General features: G+C 44.2%; 1 protein-coding gene across 3 annotated transcripts in view; it reads left to right on the top strand.

Annotated features, from left to right (window-relative positions):
• tmem63c (transmembrane protein 63C) overlaps positions 1-21,705 on the top strand; it is a 29,289-nt gene that overhangs the window by 1,332 nt on the left and 6,252 nt on the right. Inside the window, exons 1-18 of one of the 3 annotated variants that reach the window (XM_030391587.1) lie at positions 6,467-6,913; positions 9,163-9,388; positions 12,231-12,310; positions 13,677-13,764; positions 14,998-15,035; positions 15,814-15,956; positions 16,879-16,930; positions 17,047-17,155; positions 17,838-17,911; positions 18,082-18,162; positions 18,246-18,366; positions 18,560-18,693; positions 18,856-18,978; positions 20,082-20,235; positions 20,325-20,431; positions 21,085-21,171; positions 21,283-21,348; positions 21,455-21,617. In XM_030391587.1, coding sequence (XP_030247447.1) covers positions 9,179-9,388; positions 12,231-12,310; positions 13,677-13,764; positions 14,998-15,035; positions 15,814-15,956; positions 16,879-16,930; positions 17,047-17,155; positions 17,838-17,911; positions 18,082-18,162; positions 18,246-18,366; positions 18,560-18,693; positions 18,856-18,978; positions 20,082-20,235; positions 20,325-20,431; positions 21,085-21,171; positions 21,283-21,348; positions 21,455-21,617 — 1,830 coding nt within the window. In that variant the 5' untranslated portion in view covers positions 6,467-6,913; positions 9,163-9,178. Of the gene's footprint in view, positions 1-6,466; positions 6,914-9,162; positions 9,389-12,230; positions 12,311-13,676; positions 13,765-14,997; positions 15,036-15,813; positions 15,957-16,878; positions 16,931-17,046; positions 17,156-17,837; positions 17,912-18,081; positions 18,163-18,245; positions 18,367-18,559; positions 18,694-18,855; positions 18,979-20,081; positions 20,236-20,324; positions 20,432-21,084; positions 21,172-21,282; positions 21,349-21,454; positions 21,618-21,705 lie in introns of those variants that run through there. The other 2 variants (XM_030391586.1, XM_030391588.1) reach the window with 2 other exon arrangements.

Here is a 21,705-nt window from a genome sequence, read left to right as displayed (position 1 = left end):
TTATCGGTGGCCCTGGTCCATCCTGTCTCTTAACACCACTTTGTACCAGACAAGAGGCAATAGTCTGATAGCATAGCCCATGTAGTTACAGCTGGAAAATGTAAAAGTGTGAAGTATGCTTCTTAGTCTAAAAAGTTATAAGATATAAACTCACGATAGTCAAGAAAGGAAATATGTGTACACCTATTTTCCTTGCTAAACATAAAAACACAACTGTACACCTTCTGAATTCAAGTTTCTCTCTTAATCAGACTAAGATGAAATTATTTGCCTCGTTAACTCATCGCAAAACACACTACATTCAAACTCAATAGAAATGAAAAAGTAAAACTCATCAAAACAGTCTTGTTATGCCTTCCTACAATCACCTCTGGTTTAGTCCCACACCACCGTGACTCTCCCATGGATAAATAGTCCAGGTCAGACCCGCTGTAAATCACGTCCTTACTTTATCCCCAGTTGACGCAATGACCCTGCAGGTCATCTGAGGTTGCAGTGCGGACAGACTTTAGTCAGCCAATATGGCCACTTAGCTCCACAGCTAAGTGAGCTACTTGCTAAGGGCAGCTGGTCTCTACAGCCAAAGATAGCTACAGCAAAGTCCAGCATAGTGATCATGAGTAAACAGTTATGCTGCCCCCTATAGCTTTAGAGCTACCTTTGTAGTAGTATACCCGGCCGCTATATCCAAATTTTTCACACCCTTGGTATCGGTATCATCATCAGCCCCACAAATTGAGTATCGGTCTGGCTCTGATTATGTATGCTGAGGTCAAACACACACAGCTCATCACGTCTGATGATTAACAGCAGTGATGATGAAATTAGTGTTAATTAGAGAGGGAGCTTAGTCCAGCCTCCCCTGTATGGATCTGAATATGCTTTGAAGCTGTACGAAATTGCAAGGAGGACTTCAGTGAATGGCCTTAATTACTTTAAGAGTGACGTGGCTTTAAACTCACACTTTGGAGCCCACCAACCCCTGTAAGTTTGAAACGTCGCTGTAAACAATGTGTTAAACTGTCAACGGATGCTTTAGATTAAGTAAACGAACAAGCTGATTAACTCAAACACAAAATTAGAGGTATGTATTTTAACTATTATTTGTTTTCTCAGTCTGTGGCGTTAGTATACTCTGTCTTCATATGTAAATGCCTGTCACTTTAAAATTTTATCTGACACCGCAAAAGTAAGAGCACCCACAGCGAGTGACTGAAGATATGAGAGCAAATGAATACTGGTCATCTTCAAGTATCACACAGACATGAATATTTCAGGAGACTCGTAGCTGAGATTGAAAAAGGAGCTTGCAGCAGGGAGAGGGATGTACAGCATCAAACAGCTGCTGAACAGGCGGACAATAGAAAGTGGCATGTAAGCATAAGCCTCTGTACACGGCTCTACTTTATCCGTCTGGCTTCTCTCTATCCGTGTTTGTTTCAGCACCGTGAGGAGGTGGACAGCTCCAGCTGCACTGAATGATCAAACAGCTAAAAACAAAAGAGTAGGTCCATGAAGTTCTTTTCATTATTGATTTGTTTTTCTCACCACACAAAGAATCAGAATTCATGCTTTACCGCTTCACGTGGCCATATCTACTGAAGTTAGCATGCTCACAAACTAGCCCAGCTCAAGTGTCAGTGGTGTAAACACCAAGACGCAGACCAAACAGTGGGCAGATGAAGAATGTCCATTACAGTAAGGTTTAAGCTCCAGGGATATGAAACATGAAACCTAAAGTGTGACTTTATATTTGACTCTTACGACCAAGGCCTAGGGGAAACCCTGGTGCAACATGAAAATGAGACTCGCCTCTTCCCATCCTCCAAGCACCACCAGCAGCGAAGCGTTTTTTAATGGTTTTATTAACAAACGCATCTAGTACACAATCACACATGCTGTGAGTCTGGGACAACGGAGGAGAGCCCACAGGAACTGGTGAAACTCTTGGCGTCAAGGCAGGAACCAATCAGCTCCCCGGGACAACCTGCAATCACTCAAACACACTCACTCAGGTAAAAGAGGGTTATTCAGGGAGAGCACAAAGCACAGAGAAATGTTTATACGACCACGGGTCTTAACATTTACCTAGTTTTTAAAAATGACACTAAGTCATTAATGTATGATTAAGTTCATCTGGCCTCAGTGGATGTCACCAAAAGTTGTTTAAAAGAAGAATCTATGAGGCATGTTTTGAGGCCTTCATATGATGGTATAAATTGTCATAGCACTCCAGGTGGATATGTTTGTTGTGCTGCCTCTAATCCAATAATGAATGAGAGTTAGATCTCCATTTGAGCCCAGACTGAGAATCTGAGAGGAGCAGCCCACACTGTTAACAGATTGCACACACTACTGTGTAACACCGCATGCACACAAGTCTTCCTGTATGCTCTCCCTCTCTGCCTACTCTGGTAGTGATGATGATGAGGGTGGTGGCGACGGCATTGAGATGTGTGTTGCAGGTGTGTGCAATACATCCCCGATTGCATCATATGTGAGATGTATTTCTGTGAGTCATCTCCCCGGTCACATGTCACGGGCCACTGGGCATGAATAAAAATGTCAGGAAACACTTTGGTGAAAGCCTCTCGACGGAAAATCGAGCACAAACAGAATATCAGACTGAAGAAAGCAGCTTACGACGTCAGGGCTCCATTTGTATTCCACCTGCTTTATAGCCACAGCGGTTATGTACCATAGGCTCAGCTTTGTTGTTTTTAAGTCTTTGATGGTGAAATGACTCCCTGCTGTTTGAGATTCCTGCTGTGAACCTTCCTGCTATTCCACAGGGGTCCGTCACAGTGACACACGACGCATGCGGCATTGTCACTGATGCACACACAAACTCAGCAGCAAAGAGCATTCTGCCATAAGCTTCCTATAACACAGCGAAGAAGCATCTGATCTTATCTGATCCCATCACTTGTCACACACTTTATCCTGCGTGTTGTATGCGCACTGGAGGCCAGAAGTCCCATCTGATAAACATGCAGGACCTCTATTTATACTTGTGGGTACATCAGATGTTGTGAGCAGACTTTGTCTTCTAGTGGTAATCCATTAAGTACAAATGACACATACTTCCCATTAGAGCTGAAATAAATTGTGAATTAATCCATTAGTCTAATGACAGGAAGCGAATCAAACGGATCAGTTGTTCAGTTATTGTTTTGTTTGATATCTTTCTCTCTGTGTTTGCACTTTTGTAGATGTGGGTGTGGAGGTAATTTGACTGTGAGACTCAGGTTTTTTCACAGGCCCATGTTTAGGATTAGCTCCAGCAGATTTTGCAGCATAATAGGCTGTGGGTGGAATCTTCCAGAAGCTCGGGGGTCTGCAGAGAAAACACAGATTAGACTGTTTCAGCATCCAGCACGCACACACACATGCTGTAGTGAAGCCGTCACCGCTGCCAGATGGGGTCTATTGAGGAATGGCTCAGTCCACACAGCAGCAGCGGGGCAGACACTCAGCGTCCGCCCCTGGGGCCCTACTGAGCATGTGCAGCCAGACAGGAAGCAGGTGTATGGTTTGTTGAACACGGCCCGTGTCTCCAGTCATCGCTCCGGTCATGCTACACCTCATTCAGCCTTCAGAAAGAAAGAGGCTGGGTGGAGGATGCTGCATTAACGGTGTGCTCTGAGCAGACACACCTCAGTGATCTGTGTTTGTGTTGTTGTGTGATGGAGAGAGAGTGAGGTACGAAAGGAGTGAAGCCCCCTCCCTCCTCCACTGAGCATATGGTGAGCAGATTGTGCTTAAACCTCCGCCCTCTTCTCCCCCCCTCAGGCTGAGTCTGACGAGGGTCGCACACCGACACCACCTTTAAACCAAAACCATCACAGCGGAGGCCTGTAGCTCCTGTAGAGCAGCAAATAAGATGCTCTCACACATGGCATCCCAACTACAGAGAGGATGCACTATATGGACAAAAGTATGTGGACGCTTCCAGTCTTCACAAAATAAGTCAGCATACCATTATATTTTAGAGCTTGATGTCCAGACCTCAACCCCATTTGGGTTTGGGTTGAACTGGAGCCAGGCCTCATCGCTCAACATTACTGGCCAACCTCAATTATGCTTAGCAGGTTCCGCAAATCCTGTAGAAAGCCGCCGCAGAAGAGTGAAGGCTGTTTTGCAGCATATAGAGTTTTAAAAATGAGATGTTCAAGAAGCCAATACAGGTGTTATTTCCAGGGTTTTGCAATGTAATGAATGTAACTGAATGATAGCATAGATAAGCTGCAGGAGTCTCATTACAGCCCTCATGTGATTTGCAAATCAACTCCGGCTACAATTATGTTGTGGAGCGCTGCTTTGATAAGACATTATTAAAGCACAGTTCAGCCCCTGGTTCATGTGGATTATTGGATATCTTACCTATGACCTGCAGGAAATAGAGGAGTAAAAAATGTTCTTTGGGGGTAGACAAAATAATGTATACTCCCAGTGAAAATGGCTTCTGAACCCTGAAATAACCTCGTCACAGTGACAAATGATGCCACAAAGGTTGAATGTCAGCTTGACAATGTCAGTCACAATTTTAGAGCTTATTTTGGCTCCACAGTCAAAGAAAGTTACAAGTACATCCTCTGGTCCATATCCGTTCTCTCTCCCTCTTTCTCTCTCTTCTGCCCGTAGTTCCCACATCCATGCTGCTAGTGTTTCTCCATATCTGCTGGATGTCTAAGAAGCAGATCGTTTGCGAAAATGTTTGCCATATCAACTTTCGATGTCAGTGTTGTGATTTCACCTTGTTTCACTGCCCAATTGCCAACAAAAATCTGTAACTTTAAAGCTAACATTCTGTAAGTCAAGATGTATTTACATTATTATGTCCAACCCTTGTCACCTTTTTTAGTATGCTACCATGGCTCTCAGCACGCCACAGGTGAAAAGTACTGGAAAAGATCAGCTTCCACGACATGTCATCTCATGTAAGCGGAGCTTTAATGGCTTGTTAACAGTTAATTAGAGGTGGATTGTTTTAACTCAATACCTTTTTAACACCAGGATTTCCATAATCAGTGTCTGGGCTTAATATTGTCATGCAGAGCACAGCTAGTAATCGCTCATTCATATTCTACCAGCTCCGGGCCTTTGAGACGACGCTGACGACAGGGGAAACGTCAAGCCTTTCTCTGCTGTGCAGGTATCGCTGTCTCAAGCTGAGAGAACAGTCTTTGCCAGCACAGACAGAGGAGTGGAGGGGGAAAACTGCATGTTTAACAAGGCTGCAGCCAGTGCAGTCAAGAAGAGAACAACAACTCTGATACTATTCTTTTATTTATGGTGATTGCTACTTGTCCTTCGGGGGGGGGGACACTTTTTATCTCACAGTAGCTGACAGTTGATGAGGTGCAGAGCTTCGGAAGTCAACGCAAGTCCACATTTTATTAATGGTTCTGCTCTTTGGCAGAACGGGGCCATCTCTCTTTCATTCCCCCAAGCAGGTCATGGATCTTGATCCGAATGAATGTTTGACGATGAGAGGGAGCGCTCTTACGGGGCTGTCCACCAAATGGTTTATGTTGTTGATGAGGCTTTGGGGCCGCCGGCAATAAATAACCAGCCTCTTAAAACATGTTTGGATGTAAATATGTCAACTGTCATGGCTTTCTACATGACAACATAGATTCAGCTTCTCATTTCAGCATGACTGAGCACTTGTTTAGGCATCTGGTGAAGTAATTTAGAGGATGATAAAAGTGAGTAGTGAGTGCCAAAGCACTTGGTTTAAATCTTTCCAGGGAACTTTGTTGGGCACCGTCACCCACCATCTCCCCAGGGTTTTTAGCTATGTTAGTGTCACGGCTCCATGACGAGCAATGTGTAGTTATGTGTCAACTGAAATTTATTGTACATTCATTGACGCGCCCGAGAGGGTGAATCACACTCACTTTGGCAGTTTTTTGTTTGTTTATTTACTTGGCCTCAGCTGTACTTTGTGTCAAGTGCTAGTTAACATAAGCAAGCATGCAAGATGGTGGAACATGGTAAACTGTTGAACATCTGTGTCTTGTTTCTTTATATGAATGTGTAGTTTGTGACACAACACCAACCTAATGGGACTTTTACACAGTTCACAGCAGGGCTACAGCTGAAGCTGATTTGATCAAAGTATTATGAGACTGATGGTAGGCATCTGGATTGAATCAGGGTTTATTGCACGTTATCGATCTTCCAACTCCCAGTTTAATTGTTTTGTCTGCATCACCTCGGGGATGTTAGCCCCCTCTGTCTCACACACAAACACACACACACGGACACCTCAGCGTTTTTTTTCCGGTGAGCTGAGCTGATTAGCTGACCTGAGTTAGCTTTTCCTCTTCACAGCTCGCCCTTTTTTTCTGCTTCTCCGACTCCAACTCGGGTATACCGCGTCGCCCAGCCCACGGCTCCTGTACTGACTTCAGCATCTGTGATTATAATAGCCTAACTGAGCACAGAGGAGAGATTTCACTCATACTGCCAGGGGGAGGCACAACACTGCCTCCCAAGCCAAACACCAGTTTGTAATCTGCTGCGTTGGTTTGGCAAGCCCGGTTGAGGGATGAGGAGGAGAGAAATGAGCAGAGGGAGAGGATTAGAAGGACTTCAGATTTGCAGAGTTCAGGAAGCTGGAAAGGAAATGGACACCATGGGATAACTGTGAGCGTGTTTGAGTGTTTGTATGTGAGGGGCGTGACAGCAAGAGAATATCGGTGGAGTTAAACTGCTGAGTCATGCTGTGACGTTTGTCCAAATGTTGTGTGAAACTACACCACAGTCAGCCTGTGTCCCTCAGCATCCTGCTCTGTTCTGGAGGTGGAGAGGAGGAGTTTCACCGTTAGCATCAGCAGCCGGCAGCGTCGAAAGTGACTGACCGGTCTGATGCAGGAAGGAGAGCTGCTCAATGAGGCGATAAAAGGTCTGTTCAAGCTTCTGCATGTCAAACTCTGTCGGAGCTCTGTGTGCTCGCAGTTTACAGCTCGCTAGTTTCGCTTTCTTCCACATCGAGGCGTCATTTCTGTTCGACTTAGCTCCTGTTGCTGCTCTTGATTTGTTTGCTACCATCAGCTCATCACAGGAATCTAAAAATAGTCGCAGGGTAGTTCAGTGCAGCTTTCCATTTTTAGGCTTTTCAAAATGATTACTGAATTGATTAAAAAAAAGAGGCAACTCCTGCAACAGTACCACCACGCTTCGATCACAAGCAATAACTTTTATTCTAACAGCTTTTGAGACGAACGCTTGATGTTTTTATTGTTTTGTTGGACTATTGATCAAACAACTAAAAGGTCTCCTATAAATCAAGTTAGTTTAGTCCATCAGTTTGTTTAAACATTTGACAAATCTGTTATTCATGATATTTACAATATGAAGAATCTAGTGAGTTAAATGTCCTTTATTAAACCACAATAAAATAACCATTTGACCAACCATTTAACAAGAGTAGACTCTCAGTTTGATTTTAGAGCTGATGCTCTCTCCTTCCACTGTACGCCTGCGTGTTCATTCATCCATTTTTAGCTGTAAATAATCCTTCTGTGCATATCGATGGCTTGATACATTATTGGTAGAGAGAGAAAGTGTGGTTGATGGTACATCGGCTTCTTTGGAAACACTCTCTGCAGCCTGTGTGTGTGTTATGGATTTGCTTTGTGATCCATCCTCGGTGGAATCTTCTCCCGAGTTGTCTCCAACGGGAGTTTCAGATGCCGTGTGTCTGACGGCATCTGAATATTGACTGCAAGCTATACAGTTTCACAACAGGAAGTGAAGAACGAATCTAAAGTGGTGCTGAAGGAGCTGCTAAAAGGCTACTGGCTTGTATTTTTGTGCTCCTCTGCTGACAGTGTGATGTACAGCAGTCCAGCAGTGCTGCCATTGATCAGCTCGCCTCCTACATTAGACATCACGCTGTGGCTTCTGTTGCACAATAAGTGCTGTTTGGTAAAATGCCTCACAAAACAGTGGTGGAGCTTCTCAGGAAGTGACATCATTGGCGCAGTGGTAAATCATGTTTGCCAGTTTGGAGGCCTTTAGCTTCCTCTCTCTATCTCTCCTGTTACCTCATGAATCTTCAGAGAGTTGGACGGCAGCAGGTTGCGATGCAGTTTTGGCTGCCGTTTTAACTGCTGCGGAGCTGTGTTCTCTACCAACCACGCCGTTCTGTCACGGTAACAATGTCTCAGAATGTATTGTTGATTGTCATTTTTCCCATGAAATCCAATGACTGATGCCTTTCACTCAGCCGGAATCGCAGTATTGATGCAAAGCTTTGTCAGCACTCTGTTACTGCTCCATTTCCTCAGACTGTTTATTCAGTGAGGAGTGTACACAAGCCGAGCAGCTGGGAGTCGGGACTGTATTGATCGAAAGTGAGCTGAATGTGTGCTGCTGGAGGACAGATGGTTCAGACCTCCATTCTGTGGTCATAGCAGTGTGAATGATCATATCCTGTACATGCTTCTCTCGACAGAGGGGAAATACACAAAAAGCCGATCCCCAACAAGCTGTACAGCACACAGTTAAAGCTGTAACTCTTGTCACGTTATTCCCACAACAGAAATATGTCCTTGCCCATGTCGCTGAATGGGCTTGTTAGCGTAATCTTGTTGGATTTCATGGCTTTTAAAAAAGCCGGCAGTGTAACTGTGATCAAGTCAGATTGTCGCGTTCATGTTAATGCTCCACTTAGACTTGTCGAATGAAGAAACAGACAAAGATCAATGGCTGCTAATGGACCGTGATCATCATCACAATGATCCTTGCAAATACTACTATCACAACTGCACTTAGAGTGAGTGGCAGACACCGAGAAAAATGAGTCAGAACGGCGGTTGTATGTTGAAAACAGACCATTAACCTCCAATTTCATAGCTGATTATCAGCACCACACTATCACTCACTGTCTCCATTAAAAATCACAACTGTCATAATTCTCAGTGAATATAAATACAGGCTGGTGTAGGCCGTTGAAAAGCTGGCCATTATGGTAACAAATGATATGACTAAGACTGGATGCTCCTGTTTAAAAACACTGATACTTCTGAGAGAGTAAATAGCACATTAAATGAAAACTACATTCATAAGTAATAAAATGCGACTTTTCTCAGTGTACTACATGCCACAGCCTTACCGTTTGTCTTTATTTGTCTCTGTTTTCTCCTTCAGGTATGGTCCAGCGCTGATGGCGCACTCTGAGCTGTTTGTGACGAGCGCGCCCCCTGTGGAGGGGAGAGCTGTGGAGCTGGATGTTCTGAGCTTCCTGGACCAGTTTGGGGAGGATAACAGCACCGCTGAGAGATGCTACCGCTCGCACTCCCACAGCAGTGTCCTCCAGGGGCTGCCGTTTGGAGGGGTGCCCACGGTCCTCGCCATCAATGGGGTGCTGTGGATGGTACAGACTCACACACAGTCCTTTAGTCTCACTTTCTACAAAAAAATATTTGTAATACTGCCTATAATGATAACACCAGTTGAATTTTTTAAGTTAAGTCAACCAGAAAATGTTCACATTTGAGAAGCTTGAGACAAGAGAGAGGATGGAGACAATCAGTTATCACAGTGGGTGTTTTCTAGCCATCAGCAAATCAATCAAATAGCGGTTAATTTCAGCTATAGTTAGAATCATATGTCCTCTCTTTAACAGGAAGCTTGCTGTCCACCTTTTGCACCCTGAATCATCTCTTCTTTGTATGCTGCTGCAGTGTAGAGGACCTTGACAACAAGGTCTCTGAATACATCCAAAGCTGCCAACACCCTGTTAAGATGTTATGAAGTGCCCTGATCTAACCAGACAACAAGAGGTGCTACATGGACAGAGGGCTGCTTCTGTAAAAATACCATCTCTAATAGACATCTGTCTCAAGCACTCAACTCCGCTCTTGATGATGATAGAGGACAACAGCAGCGTGAGGAGTGTTCGGAGTGCTGGACATCATACATAAATGAATTATATGAATGCAGACATGCTGTATTGGAAACATGTCAACACACTTTTATTGAGTACTGCAAAGGTCGTGTATGCTGTTTCATGTGGTGAAGCTGTGACGAGGAGATCCTGGGGTCTAACTCTGACCCGGGGAGTTTGCATGCTCTCCTTCATGGGTTTCGAACATGAAATTACATTCAAAATGTGTGGTATTCGTCGGGCAGTTCGAGACTCTCTACGATAGATGTGACTGCTGGTGTCTCAGTGCATGCTGGGGAAGGCTCCAGCCTCCAGTGACCCTGCAAAGGATGGTCAGATGTCCTTATGTGTCTTTGTGTGTTTTTTATCAATTAAAAGAAACAGTAAGAAGAGGTCCCGGCTCAGCTGAGGGAATATGAAACCAAGTAATATTTCTTATGTTTCATAACCCTCTGCTGAGCGGGGCACACAACTATTATTTCCTCAGTGAAAAGTCTCAAAGAACGAACACAGACTTCAAATTAGGCTTGGCCTTTCAAATCACAGTGGATCTTATTAATTTGTCGCCTCCTCGTCGGGGCTTTAGATGTCATAAAAACATACAATGCACACAAATGCAAACACATAAATGACATATGTATGTCATGTATTTCAAATTGCATTAAAGGGACAGTTCACTTGAAAATTCAAAATACATCTTTTTCCTCTTACCCGTAGAGTATCTATCCATCTAGATTGCTTGGGTGTGGGTTGTCGAGTTTTGGAGATATTTGCCTGTCTGAACTATTTTCTCTCAACTGAACTACACAGTAACACCACACAGAAGGAAGCGAGTGGATGAGAGGCTCGTGCTAATGACATGAATGTAAAATTAGTCAGCTTAGTTATCTCGCCTCTTGTCTGTGAGTAGATGTTAGATGTATCCTTCTGTGCGGTGATAGAGAAAGAAAATAGTCCCTACATGAAACTGAGACATCGCTGTTGAGTTTTCTCAGAATGTATAATTAGCCACTTCGAGCTCCAGTCAAGTGCCATCTAGTTCCATTATATTCAAAAGAAGACAGACATCTCTACAGACGCTATCTCCAAAACTCGACCACTCACATGAAAATAATCTGGACGGATTAATAGCGGAAATAGAGGAAAAATATGTGTTTTAGATTTCCAAGTGAGCTGTCCTTTCAAATGTACATGTTTTGTACATGTTGTCGTTCCTTTCACATAGAATAACACATGTTTACTATTTACCTTGTGATAATAATAGGCTCCCCCAACAACCTCCTTTCCACTGTCAGCCCTTGTCAAACTTGATCTCTGCACTGGTATCACTCTCAATCTGCTACCTCTGGCTCATTCTATCGCCGCCTGGTTGTCAAGACAACCCAGAAGGGTTGAGCGCTGTCTCTTAATGGCAAGCACGAGTCAGAACACGCCCCCCCGCCCCCAGGTGACGGGAGCACGCCTCTGCATCTATCCCACCATCATAGAGACTAAATCATCTGTGGGACTGGAGGAGAGCATGCCCACGCATCCAGACCAAATGTAATAAAACAACAGGGAGGAGATGGAAAAACTGAGAGATACAGGAGAGAGTCTTATTTGAAGAAGGAGTTTGGGCCTTGACTAATAATGCGAACACGCGCCCATGATTCATCTACAAGCCTCAGTCAAGTCAAGGATGGCCTGATTGTCTATGCATGAGCCCCGCATCACTAAAGAAAGAATCGTTCAACATTAATGGGAGCTCTCTTTCTATTAACATGGCTGTCACCCCTGCACACTGAACCAAATGGCTTTTAAACTCAAATGAGTTAATGATTTAACGCCATAATTAAAATCAAACATTCATCAGCACTTTTACTCAATTTGCATTTGTCAACATTCATCCATCACCGGCCTGTTCTGCTCTTGGAAATTTAACCCGCTCTGCCACTGTTGAGAACCTTAATATGTTATTGAAAGAGGCTTTCTTCTCTCACAATTAAGCTCTCCTTTTGTGGCAGAATGGAGGCTATTCAGATTTATTCTTGCTATTGACCACACTCGTTCGTCATTAGTGCTCAGCGTGTGTTCCCTGTGTGCATGTTGACCTGCCTCTGGTAGTTTCCAAGACAACCACGTACTACTCTAAAGAAAGAAGAACGGCTCATTATTGCTGCTGTATTCTGAACCTATTGTTTGTAGGCTTTTTTAATGGAGACTGGCCTCAGCTTTCAAATCAGATAAATGGAAGGGTTTGGCATATTAGGCCCAGAGCAGATGAGTACAATGTGTGTGTGTGTGGTTGTGTAAATGACTGCATTCATGGTCTTGTCCCTGTGTGTTACAGTTCCTGTTGCTCATCTTCTCCTGTCTGAGGAAGGCTGCGTGGGATTATGGCCGCCTGGCTCTGCTGATGGAGAACGACAGGTGAATCCATCACTCGCTGTCTTACGCTAAACATCTCAGTCAGCTGTGGGTCTGAGAGCCACGTCAAGGTTTAAGATGGTGAAGTAAGTCTCAGTGGACCTTCTCCTGGGTCCTGATCCTGAGGCCTCCAGCTCCCTCTGCTGAGTATAAGTGGTACTGCATAGGACGGAGATTAGTGCTAGGAGCTTCTACACAGCCAATATTTAGCATCCTCCCTTGAAAAATAACTTCAAGGAGATGACTGAAACTATAGTGTTGCTCTATATTGTTCTTATTATCAACAAATCCCATTCAAAGATCGAAGCAGGCAATGTTTTAGTCCATCTCGATGCTTTCTAACTTTTTCCTCCTGTCTCTGGAACCCATCCCGAAGTCCTTTTGTTCCTAGTAATGAGGCAAATCTTCAAAAAACAGGCCGTAAATACAAGATTAATTTTGTTAGAGGTAAATCACCTCCTAAAACTTCTGGGCACTGCAGTTTTAAGCAAACATATCTCAAACACACGCAAATAATGCTTTTTTATAGAACTATACTAATCTGTGTATTAACACAAACATGCTGTGTAAGTATTTAAGCCATCACAGAAAATGTCCCTTAAACAACTGTTTGATCGACTAATTGAATAATCACCCTTATTTGGGGCGGCTGTGGCTCAGGTGTAGAGCCAGCATCTTGTTATCAGAAGGTCGCTGGTTCAACTCCCCTGGCCTGCATGTAAAGTGTCCTTGGGCAAGATACTGAACTCCAAACTGCTCCTGATGTGCTGGTTGGCAGCCACCGCCATCAGTGTATGAATGTATGCATGAATTACTGCGAGTGGCTTTTGACAAAAGCTTCTGCTAAATGTAAATGTGATAATGTAATAACCTTTAAGGTTTCAGAATGAGTCCAGGTCCGCCCAGCAGTGTGCTTGAGTCTGCAGTGGGTTGCCTCTGCTTGACCTGAGTCTCCTCTCCAGGGGTTTGCAGGCTCGATTAGTTCTGCCTGACCGGCAGCGGCTTCGTAGCACCCGAGGGCGAGCAACATCTGTGTGTTTTGCCAGGCGGTCCACTCTCATACTAATTCAATTATGCTGCTTAATTTGACACGCTGTTGAACTGTCAAATTCACAAATTCAATCATCACACTGACTTTATTAGATTCGACCTTACTGTATGTGTTTTACGTCTTCTCTGTGTACACACACACACACAGGGATTGATTTCAGAAAGGTACCATGGGACTGTCTGCAGCAGTTACATGATGTCTTAGCTGTGATCTCCTTTACAGCCCACAGTTTAAAAATAGACGGTATTGATAAGGTCCTGTCAGGCCACAATCGATACGTTGATCTTGCTATTTCTTGTTTTCATCTTCCCAATTTAGTCTCACATCCCTGTTTTATGGAGAACCAAGTGAGAAAGAGAAGTCTCCGTCAGAGTCCAGCCCCTCCGACTCGGAGACCAAGGACATGGTGAGTTGTTCATCAGCTCCTTAAAGCACCAAGGAAAACCTTAATTGCATTTTCAGATCAATTAAATGTGCCCTGTGGATTTCATTGTAAACAAACACTGTGTTGTCTACACCGAGCCTCTGTCAGCGAAACATGTTTTATGTGTCCTAAAGGTCTAACAAACGTTTAATGCGTCTCTTACCTTATAAAATATTTGCAAAGGCTATTTTATTTGTTGAAACCTGCATGGTCTAGATCCCCAATTAAAATTGATCAAAAGTTAGTATATGACAATGTGTCAGATAATTTGCAGTATATGTAATGCGAAAGGGGTCATGCTAAACCACAGAGGGTAATTACCCAACTCAGCAGATTCTTTCAGCGATTTGGGACATTTTTAGCATCTGTTAGCCCAGTTTATAACACTCAACACACAAGCTTCAATATCATCAACCTAGTTTCCAGGAAGGCAGGTTTTCAATATGAAAGCTCTGATAAACCCACTCTGTGTTAGCACTTGGCTGCTTGGACACTTAGCAGCTATACATTTCTGATTGGTGAACACACAAACAGAGCAAGAAAAAAAAACTGGTTCAGAAGCCTTACAAGTATTTTCAGGCATTTTAAATATAGTTATTCTTGCTTTAATAGTGAAGTATGATTCAGCTTAACAAGCATAGCATTTGAGGAAAACATAAAGGAGAATGCATTGTGGGAAATAAAGAAACACATCTCATTTTTTTAGAAACGATCAACAATACCACTCACATTCTACCAGTCTTGAATCATGTTCTCATTTCATTACAAGTAAATTTGTCCCTGACGTATTGAAGTCTCAAACTGCTGCATGCTGCACTTTTATAACAAAGTCCACTTGTCTGGGATGGCACTGTGTCAACTGTTGTAAGAGTGAAGTTTGGATCATGACTCAGCTGGACTGTCTGTGACTCCATGACACCTGGGTGATAGACTGAGGTCACTCCCTGTATGTTTATAACGGTGTAAGACAAAGAGTCAGACTGGAGTCGTCGCCCTGTGCCTACACAAAGCTGAGGCTGCAGTAAAGTGGTTACTGCTCCAGGCTAGACCTATTAAATCCCCATCTCTGTGTCAATCTGCAGACCTTATTAGTATGCAAATAGTGGATGCATGCTAGTAGCCAGACGTGGTGTGCACACACTTGCGTACATGTGTTATTTATTATGTTTAATAACAAATCCATTGGATGTTTTTATGATTCTCCTCTCCTTCCAGGGCTTCTGCTCGTGGCTCTCATCTCTTTACCATATGAAGTAAGTGCACAAAGCAGTTGCCCTTGCAATTATTTTACCCTTCTCTCATCTCGGCTTCCATCCTTTTATTGGCCCGCTGTCTTCAAAGCTGATGTCACAGTCGAAATGTAAAGTCTCGCGTTATATGTCATTTAGCAGGGAAAACAAACGAGTCTGGGCTCATGTGACCGCTGGTGCCGTGGTTTCCCCTTGAATATTTGCACTTGCTGGAGTCTGACTGCACACAACAGATTAAGGCCTGTAAAAAAGGCCATTTTCACGCTGCCCATGGTTTCCATAGTATTGTGGTGGAGTTTGGGTGCTTCTGTTTTTAGCTCTCATGCCAGTGGCTCACCCCGGGATCCCTGGGAAAGTGCAAACCCACCATGCGAGTTCGCAATGTGTGGGCTGCAATTAGACCAGCATGCACCTCTTTTCTTCTCTTTTCTTGCATTTCTCCTCCTTTCTTTTTCTTTTTCTTTTTTTTTTTTTTTTTTTTTGTTCTATTTTATGACACTTGGTTTCCTGAACCTTCCCGCTTTGGTTACCACAGCCTCTGACACCAAAGTAATGGTGCCACAGTTTGACTCATGATGAGGTATCAGCTGTCGAACCATTGCTCCTGACAGTACAAGCTGCGTACATATGAGAGATTAATACTCTTCTTATTTTCCTCACAACTGCCTGTGTGCAAATTCCACTACTGAATCATTTGCAGCATCTTTGTTTTTTCATCATGTAGCATAGAAAGTTTGGAATTAAGAGATTCTGAAGGTTTCCCCCTCTCCGTTTTCCGCAGGGACGAAGAGATACGCAGCAAATGTGGCATCGACGCCGTCACATACCTGTCCTTCCAGCGCCACATCATCCTGCTCATGACCGTGGTTTGCCTGCTGTCCTTGGCCGTAATCCTGCCGGTCAACTTTTCCGGGAACCTCCTGGGTATTTTAGTCCCTACATGAAGGCCTAGCCAGTTGTTTGAAAAAGCCGAGGGATATCCTTAACCATGGGGAGAGACACTTGGGGCACCTCGCAGGGAGAGAGGCCAGGCCACACAGAGACAATCACACGCATCCACACACCAGATTGTTTGTTAGTCGAACGGTCAGAAACATAAGCTTAAAACAATCTGCGGTAAAGATGAGCTTAAAAAAAAAAGCCAGAGCATCTCACATGACAAAATGAAATCAAAACTAACGTAAACTGAAAGGATAATTTTAACTCTGAATTGCCCATAAAACAACAGCATGAAGCAAAACTACTATTTACATGCAGTACACAAAGGCTACATTTCATTTATTTTGAGTCGCTGACATACCAGTGGCAATTTCCCAAGTAGGACCATAGAAATAGAAAGTGCTTCATTTCCTCTTAACATACACATGTAGGTGTCGGGCGTTGCTAAATAGGAGCAGAAATGCCTTTTGGCAGCTGGGTGCTTATTTTGTAGGAAGTGTTGACGAAGCCGTTCCCTAACAGGATGAAGGCAGGAGCCATTATGGGGTCTGCGAGGGAGCTGGGCCTTCCACAGAAATGCTTTTTATTGCTTCTGGCTGTCATCTTATAGAGCAGTGTGTCACCCCATCCATTAAACAAACCCACACCCGTTGACAGGCTGCCATGGCGACGGCAAACAAAGGGTGCCCAAATTAAAACGGCAGAGTTAGGCATGACTGCGTTGTTCAAGTCTTGTGTGAAATTTCATTGAGATGAGAGAGCTGTCATTAAACTTGGATGGAGAGGGTTTTTCTCTTAATAGTGACATTGCTTCATCGCGGCCTCAGACGAAAGGGGAGGGGTTTTCCCTCAAGTCGTTTGGAAATTAAAATGTCTCGCTGTCTGTCGTGTTTCATTATTCCTACAGGAGACAGTCCTGAAAACTTTGGAAGAACAACACTGGCTAATGTTAGCGCAAAGTAAGTCCAACAGTTTGTGAGTGACATCAGGTCTCGTGAAATAGCGCAGAACCATGAAAACACACTAGACTATACATATTTGTTTAAGTCACAGCAGTGTTTTTTGTGCCTCACAGGGACAGCTTTCTGTGGCTCCACAGCATCTTTGCTCTGGTCTACTTCATCATCACGCTGCTGTGTATGGCTCACCACTCCGTACGGCTGGAGTACAGAGAGGATGAGAAGGTCTGTCACCAGCACATCACACTGTTTCAAGGACCAGTGTGCAGGATTTAAAGTGATCTATTGGCAGAAATGGAATATAATATTTATAAATATATTTTCATGAGTTCAGTATTATCACCTGAAACCTGAAAGAATCATTGTGTTATCGTTACATTAGGAGTAGCCTCTTATAGCTAGAAACAGGGGGAGGGTCATTTTCCAAGGAGTAGACCATGTTGCACAGCCATGTTTCATAGAGATGGTCTTTTGTGTTTTTACCAAGGGATCTCCATACACTCTGGACCCTTAAACATCTAGGCCTGGTCATTTCTCCTCTGCAGAAGTATCCATTTCTTTTGTTAAGCACGTTAGCACGCTCATATACAGTAATTTGCAAGTGTGTGACCTATAAATTAACAGAGTTAGAAGTTCATTCTTTGAAAGGGTATGCTTGTAGTATTCTGGTGCTATATTATCATTATATCAGTGACACATAATGGTCTTAAAATGACAATAACAGTGTTTCTTTGTTCAACCAAATAAGTTACTGTGACAGGCCTAATCGGGATTCATCCTCTCAGGACAAATTCTTCCTTGTTATTCTCAATATATCTCTGTATGGTAGACCGATGGAGCCACACTGCTAGCATGGCTGATATCTCTTTATAATAACTCATCGTGGTAATTGCATTATGTGTTGCAGGTAGCCAGGACACTGATGATCACCTGCATACCAAGAGAGATCTCTGACCCAGGACTCATCACCAAACACTTCCAGTACGCATGTTTTCTTCTCTGTTTCATTGTTGAGTCGAGTTAAATCCTCTTCTTATGTTTGGCTCGTGTGACAAGGAATCCCTGACCATGTTTTTTGCAAACACGTGTACAAGCACAATCTCACCACCGTCATTCTGATGTCCTGAAGTCCTTTTCCCTCCGTTCACCAGTGAGGCCTACCCCAGCTGTACCGTCACTGATATTCGGTTCTGCTTTAATGTGCACAAGCTGATGAGGCTGGACTTAGAGAGGTACAGTAACTGCTACAGACTGGAGCAGCGCAGTTTGTGATCAGTGTGAGACTGTTGTCTGAGGATGTTGATGTCTTTTGCAGGCGCAAAGCGATGAAAGGCAGGCTGTATTTTGCTACAAAGGCCCAAAAGGAGGGGAAGATCCTGATCAAGACCCATCCGTGTGCTCAGATATTCTGCTGCGACATCTGCGGCTTTGAAAAGGTGCTTTTTTTAAAATCAACATTACTGGGATCAGCGAGTTGTGCTGCACAGAAAGTGTGTTACCACTGGATGGCACTGCAATCCAGAAGTAGGCAAATGCAGCAACAACATATCTTGCCACTGGTGAATCTGGGGAATCTCTGTGAAGTGAGAGATGCAGTGAGTAATGGGTGCTCTAACTTTTTATCCGCAGGTGGATGCAGAACAGTACTACAGTGAGTTAGAGGAAAAGCGGACCGATGAGTTCAACGCTGAGAAGAACCGCATCTCCATGAAGAGGCTTGGCATCGCCTTCGTGACTTTCCGTGATGAGAGGATGACTGCGGTGTGAGTAAACAGCAGCATGACACCGAGGTTTATGACTGTCAGGCCCTCTCGTCACGTAAACCCTGTCACAGCAGGGAGCAGACATTAAATTCATGGGGACACATAAAAGCTGCTGAGGCAGATTTCTGCAGCACTTTTGGACATGTTGTTTTGTTTTTGCAGAATTGTGAAAGACTACAGTCGCGTGCACTGCCGTCGCAGACCGCAACAGTCCAGCATCACCACCGTGGTGCAGTCGCACAAATGGGGGGTCAGCTACGCACCCGCTCCCAGTGACATCATCTGGTCAGTACTGACATTACTGGAACTCAGTTTTTCACTTAAAGGGTCCCCATAGCCTTATTTCCCTAACTTAAAGGGTAACTCCACCGTTTTTTACACATTAAAGTGTGTTTACAGGTCTTGGCGAGTAGTACTGCGTATGTGAAAAAGTAGTACAAAGCCTTGTGGCTCCAGGAGAAGCTGCATGTGATCTCCGGTGAGACCACTCAGTGGCTAAATTGCATTGTTGGTAATGAGGACAAGAGTGATGGTATACCAACAGACAACAATTCCCACTCACGGTGACACCTGCAGGTCTGCATGGACTGAGGGGAGGAAACCAGAGCACAAGGAGCAAAACCCATGCAGACACATTTCGAGTGTAATATCCAGTTGTACATGTCTGATGCATCATTTAGACACATTTCCCTGTAATTAAGCATGACATATTTGGTATCTTTGGAAAGCTTTGTATCGTGACTACACTTCAAGCCAAAGTTCTGCGGGCTGTAATTTTGCTTGTTGATGGAACATTAGCTTGTAATGATGGCGCTCAAAGAATCTTTTTATTCAGACAAGAGGTACAAATTATGCAAATTATGCACTTCGGCTTTGTCGGAGTATCTGCATCAGAGCTCCTGTTTCTTTTTTTCCAGCCAGCTCTCGATGTTTGTTTGTAGCAGATCTTCTTTAAACGCCATTTAAAGCTCATTCCCCGTCCTTGATTGGATTAGCCGTAATGCATGTTTCTCGTCTTGGAAAGCAAATGCAGCAGTCCCAGCGAGATTATGTAACAAATGAGTGATGCATATGTATGGGAGATTAAACCAGAGAGATGGTAGCGCTCACTGTTTGTGCTTCACGCCTGCTTGGTCGCGGTGTGCGAATGTGTTTTTGTTGCACTAACTAGACGACTGGAGCAGGTACTTTTGCTCCTTCATTAAAACTGAGCGCTGAAGTGTGCTGCTCTCCAGTGGAAACTCACATACGGAGAGGTGGCTATTTCAGGCTTATGTCAATACATACAGTAAAGGAGTGTCAGGGGACAGCAGTGTGTTAACTGTCCTGTCTGTCTTGCTGGATGACTGTGAATTGATGCTCGTTATTTTTTTCCCCCCCCTCACCAGGGAAAACCTGTCAGTGTGCGGATCTCGCTGGTGGCTCCGCTGCGTCCTCCTCAACATTCTCCTCTTCCTGCTGCTCTTCTTCCTCACAACTCCCGCCATCATCGTCAACACCATGGACAAGTTCAACGTCACAAGGCCCGTGGAGAGTCTGCGGGTCAGGAGTTTGAGATTAAGTTGAACCATGTGGCCACCTTTTTAACCCTCTTCTTAGTCATTAATTAACCGTTTTCCCATCCAATCCAGAGCCCAGTCATTACCCAGTTCTTCCCGACCCTCCTGCTGTGGGCGTTTTCCGTGCTCCTGCCCTTCATCGTCTACTACTCAGCCTTCTTCGAGTCCCACTGGACCAGGTACTCACCAGCCATCGGCAAGCACTCTCCCCTCTCCTCTGAAATGGAAATGCCAGTCCTTCCCTTCTTCAAATGGACCCTTCATGTGTAGCATATCTTCCTCTCGACTCCCAGCATTTCTTCTTTTTCTTTTTTCATCTCAATTCCTTTCTTTCCCTCTTTCACCCTGTTGCTCTTTTTACGCTCTCCCCCCTCTCTCCCTCCCTCTCTCTGTCACTCTCCCTGCACTGTTATTCTGGGCAGGTTGTCATAGAGATCTCCATGTGAGGATAATGATATGCACAGTAGTCACCATGCGCAGAGGAGCGGCACATGGCGACTAGCGGGAGGAGGAGCAGAACAACTGTGCATAAGGAGACAACCTCGCGCGGCACCTATGAGCACCCTTTCTTTACATAACCACCCCCACAAACGTGTTGTGCAGGCGTGATGTGCGAAGGACCGAATGCAAATCGACTGTTTAGTGGAGTGAAAAGCGTAGTTCGTGCTAATGAACCCCAGCAGTCCTGTAAATGCGGCGTCAGCTGACTTTACATTACATTATATCACATTGTAAACTGATTATGCTGAAGGGAGCTGCGCTGATTTTATAACTTAATACGTATTGCGTAATGATGTTCTTATGATCCCTTATTTTTCATCTAATGTCTCAGATCTGGTGAGAACCAAGTGACGATGCACAAGTGTTTTTTGTTGCTGGTCTTCATGGTCATCCTTCTGCCTTCGCTTGGTCTGTCCAGGTACACTTACTCTCAAAAAGGACATAAAACTTCTTTTTCTTCTGATTTTATCCACTTTTAAATATTCATACTTACTTAAGTATGGTCTTTCATGTGTTATTCTTTCTGTAGTTTGGACCTATTCTTCACGTGGCTCTTTGACGTCCACTTCCTGGATGAAAAGGATGTCAAATTCCAGTAATATTTCCCTTTTTTTTTCATATTCCACCTTTAAAGTCACAGGCAAATTAACCTTTAGAGTGTGAAAGGACATATCAGAGGTTTCCTCATTTCCTTGTTGCAGGTGTGTTTTTCTCCCTGACAACGGTGCGTTCTTTGTCAACTATGTGATCACATCCAGCCTGATTGGCACAGCTATGGAGCTGCTTCGCATCCCGGCACTGACGGTGTATGCCCTCCGCCTCTGCTTCGCCAAGTCCCAGGCTGAGCGCATCCATGTCAAACGGGTTAGCCGAGCCCCTTTCATGCTTATCACAGTGTTTACGTGTCAGCAACATGAGATTGTGTTTTCACTGTTTGTGTTTTCATCCACAG

The sequence above is a fragment of the Sparus aurata genome, chromosome 16, assembly GCF_900880675.1.
Source record: "Sparus aurata chromosome 16, fSpaAur1.1, whole genome shotgun sequence".
Classification (NCBI taxonomy): Eukaryota; Metazoa; Chordata; class Actinopteri; order Spariformes; family Sparidae; genus Sparus; species Sparus aurata.
Note: the sequence above shows the minus strand (reverse complement) of the source record. Positions and strands in the feature narration are given on the sequence as shown.